The sequence below is a fragment of the Pseudozyma flocculosa genome, assembly GCF_000417875.1.
Source record: "Pseudozyma flocculosa PF-1 unplaced genomic scaffold scaffold00009, whole genome shotgun sequence".
Taxonomy (NCBI): Eukaryota; Fungi; Basidiomycota; class Ustilaginomycetes; order Ustilaginales; family Ustilaginaceae; genus Pseudozyma; species Pseudozyma flocculosa.
In genome coordinates this window covers 804,448-808,095 of record NW_006920877.1, presented here as the reverse complement: position 1 = coordinate 808,095, position 3,648 = coordinate 804,448, and the positions used below count along the sequence as shown (strand labels likewise).

General features: G+C 65.6%; 2 protein-coding genes across 2 annotated transcripts in view; one reads left to right on the top strand and one right to left on the bottom strand.

Annotated features, from left to right (window-relative positions):
• Window positions 1-479: 479 nt before the first annotated feature.
• Window positions 480-3,115, top strand: PFL1_03208 (uncharacterized protein; the record flags this gene model as incomplete). Its single annotated transcript, XM_007880723.1, has 7 exons — window positions 480-1,044; window positions 1,163-1,403; window positions 1,528-1,721; window positions 1,816-1,997; window positions 2,137-2,331; window positions 2,513-2,584; window positions 2,786-3,115. 7 exons carry the CDS (start codon window positions 480-482, stop codon window positions 3,113-3,115), a joined length of 1,779 nt encoding a protein of 592 aa, XP_007878914.1.
• A 339-nt stretch (window positions 3,116-3,454) lies between these two features.
• The window catches only part of PFL1_03207 (uncharacterized protein), a gene marked incomplete at both ends in the record, with an annotated part of 5,133 nt that continues 4,939 nt past the window's right edge, over window positions 3,455-3,648 (bottom strand). The window contains one exon of the mRNA XM_007880722.1: window positions 3,455-3,561. Within this exon, the coding sequence (XP_007878913.1) occupies window positions 3,455-3,561 (107 nt within the window). The remainder of the gene's footprint in view (window positions 3,562-3,648) is intronic.

Below are 3,648 nucleotides of genomic sequence, written 5' to 3'. Positions count from 1 at the left end.
GGCGCGGCCAGGGCTGCCACCCCTGTGAGCAGCGAAAAGCACGCGCCCGCCCAGCAGTTGGCGTCTGTCTTGGCCGAGAGGCGAGGCGAGGCGAGGCGGCGCGACGGACAGCAGCAGCAGCAGGCACACCCGCTGCTCGGATGGGCGGGCCCCGGCCCCGGGCCTTCCTAGCATCGGGCATGCCACCCACCCACTCGATACGACCCATCGGGCCACGGCCCGCCGTGTGGAGGGGGCGGTGAAGCCTGCGTGCATGGCCCAAGAACCACCAGCCGGGCCGGCGGTTGGCTGGCTGGCTGCCTCTGGCTCTCTCCCACGCCCTCCTCTCCCCCCCCTTTCCGTCTCTTCCACCACCACCACCACTACCGCCATCGGCTTCTCTTGCTGCCATACCGTGACCGCAGTCAGGCCGCCATTGCATCGCATCGCAACGCAACGCATTGCAACCCATCTCGGTCGCCGTCCTTGCACCCTATGCCATGTCAGACGTGGCCCTCACCATCGGCCTCAAGCTAGGGCTCTGGGTGGGCGCAAGGGCCCTCCTCCCCTTCCTCTTTGGCCAGGCCCGCCATGCCTCCCTCGACCAGCCACCGCCGCCGTCGACGGCATCCTCCCTGCCGCAACCCGCCACATCCTCTCTCTCCACCTCGTCCTCGCGCCACAGCGTCCATGACATGGACCCCTACTCGGACGGCGATGGCGACATTTACAACTCGAGCGTCGCCGACTCGTCGTCGACACCCTTTTTGGCCCGGACAACGTCCAAGACGCTCCGAGATCGGGTGGGAACCCTGCTCCGGTCCCTCCGGCTCACCCGAAACGGCGCATTCGACCTGCACAATTGCTCCGCCTTCCTCTTCTCGCTCGCCTTCGAGGAAACGGCCACCCTCTACGTCGCCGTGCTCCTCGAGGCGGCCGGATTCGACACGTCCGACGGCAGCACGCTCCGCGGCGCCTTTCGCGCCAGCGTCATGCTCGTCGTACAGCTCGCCATTGTATGGATCCCGCTCGGCATCTGCCTGCTCTTGACCTACCGCTCCGACAGTGAGTATTCGCCAAAGACGCACCCCTTTTCAGTCTGGCCTCGGTCGCGACCTGCTGAGCGCTGATGGAGCCGCTCGATCCTGTTCCTGCCTCCGCCACCGCCACCACCCCCAACAAGGCTCGACCCCGCTCTCTCGCAGGCTCGTCTACCTCTCGCTGCCCTTCATCCCCTGGCTCGTCCTCTTCTTCTCGGTGCCCCTCCCCTCGGCGCTCTCGTCGCCCCAGAAGCGGTCCGGCATCCTCGACTCGCTCGTCGCACGCACCGCCGTCATTGGCGTCACGCTCATCGCCGTCCTGTCCGGCTCAGCGGCCATGGCTGCTACCTGGGAGGCCGTCGAGCAGTGGCGCGGTAAATCCATGTCAGTCGCGCTCGCCTTCGCTCACCAATCCAGCGCATCGTCCCTTGAGACCGCCCATCCGGCGCTGGCGCTGATTACAACCCCTCCTTCTGCTCTTTCCGCGCCGATGTCGTCACCGCTATAGACGCCCTCCGACTCAGTCCGACATCAACCTGGCCCACGACTCCTACGACCGGGCTCGGTCCGACCTCGAGGCCAAGCGCAACGAGCTGCAGCGACTGGAAAAGGAGGTTGAAGTCGCCCGCGCCGAGGGCAGTGGCGGTGCAGCCAGCCGGTGGAGTCTGAGCGGGCTGTGGAGCGGCGATGCCCGGTCTCGCGGTGCGTACCTTGGACTGAATCGGCGGTATCGAAGGCCCTCTCGCACTGACCTTGGCCCGCGCCGTCCCACCTCGTCGCCGTGCCTCTTGCGCAGAGATCAAGACGCTCAAGGCGGAGATTTTTGGGCTGACTGCCATCGCATCGGCGATGCGCGACGACCTCGACACGATGGCAGAGCTGTCGAAGCGGGATCGGCGCTCGCGCACCGTGCCCGGCCGGCTGCTGACGGCCATCGGCTGGGTGTGGGCGCTGTACTGCGCCTTCCGCATCGTCCTGGTGGGTTCCGTGCTTGGCCTCGGCTGTGGTCCCCGCGTCCGTGCAGCCGATCCATCTGTCACTGACACCGTCTCCTCGCGGTTCCGTCCCGTCGCGTTTCTTTTCCGTTCTTCGGGGACCTACGGGCTCCATCGAACAGTCGCTGCTCAACCTCGTCATCCTAGGGTACCGGGATACGGCGCCGCCCGACTTTATCTCGCTGGCGCTCGCGTCGGTGCTGCGGTGGTTTGATGTCGACGTCGACGTGGCGGCGTGGACGCGCCAAATCAGCCTCGTCTTTGTCGGCGTCCTCATCTGGGCGCGCATCGGCAGCGTGCTCTCGTACCTTGGCCGCGTGAGTGTCGTCTAGAGGGAGGGACCCGCATCATCGTTGGGAGCGTTGCGGGATCGTTCGTTGATTGGACTGACTGACAGGACGGATCCCTTGTTTCTCGATTGGTCCATCGGGTTGGTCGGCGATGGCGATGGCGACGATGCTGGCGCTGGCGCTGGGGCACGGCACGATCGCGAAACAGGCCTTCCGAGCGGCGTCGGCATCCCGCGGCGTCGAAACGTGTTTCCTCGTCCTCTTCCTCAGCGAAGTCATGGTACGTCCTTCGTCGTCGGCGTCGTTGTCGTTATCGTTTGTCGTCGTTGTGGCCAGCCTCGAGTCCTCACTCACTCCTTCCTTCCTTTGTCGACCCAACCCAACCCGACCCGACCCGACACGACCCGACCACGACGCGACACGACTACGACGCGACACGACACGACACGACACGACTACGACACGGCACGAACCACGACAGACGATCTACCTGCTCGCCACGCTGATCCAACTGCGTACCTCGCTACCACCTTCCCTCTCCTCCTCCCCCATTCCTCCTCCTCCTCCTCCTCCTCCTTCTTCCATCATCCCCTCATCATCACCATCAACACGACCGACGATGACGACGACGGCGACGACACCACCGCCGCTACTGGCGACACTGCCGTCGTTCCAAATCGTCTTTGGCTCCCTCTTCGACTCTTCCTTCCTCGTCGCCGCCGTCGCCACCGCCGCGTACCTCTACTACCTCGCCTCGACCCGCTCCCATATCGGCTCCGGCGGCGTACTCTTCGGTGCTGGAGTTCGGTAGCCCCCCCCTCCCCCGCCTCGTACCTATTTCCTTGGCTAGACGATCGTCGTCGTCGTCTTCGTCGTCGTCGTCGTGCATGACACATTGAAAAGGGCCCCAAGTCGTCCATGGCCGCCTGCCCCCCCCCCTCCGGGGGCAAACATACAGAATATCCCGGTCATGGTGAGGATGGTGTGGTATTTTTCGTGTCACGACATGATTCGACAGACGCAGACGCAGACGTAGACGCAGACGCCTCTTGGTATACATCGATCCAGGTGCCCGGGTGCACGGATGCCCTCCCCTCCCGCCCCCCTGCTCGACCGACCGCCCGTGCGATGGCTGGCGTCCAGCACACCACTACTTTTCAGCTTCGACCGCCGACGACGACGACGACGTGGTGGCGACCGGCGAAGACGTCAGTCCAGCCTCGACGGGACTCAGCGATGTCCCAGCAGCCGCAGCAGCTGCAGTCGCCGCCGACGCCGCCTCGGCCGCAGCACCGCCACTCGCGCCGCTGCCGAGGATGCTGATCCGGCGCAGCGCCCTCTTCC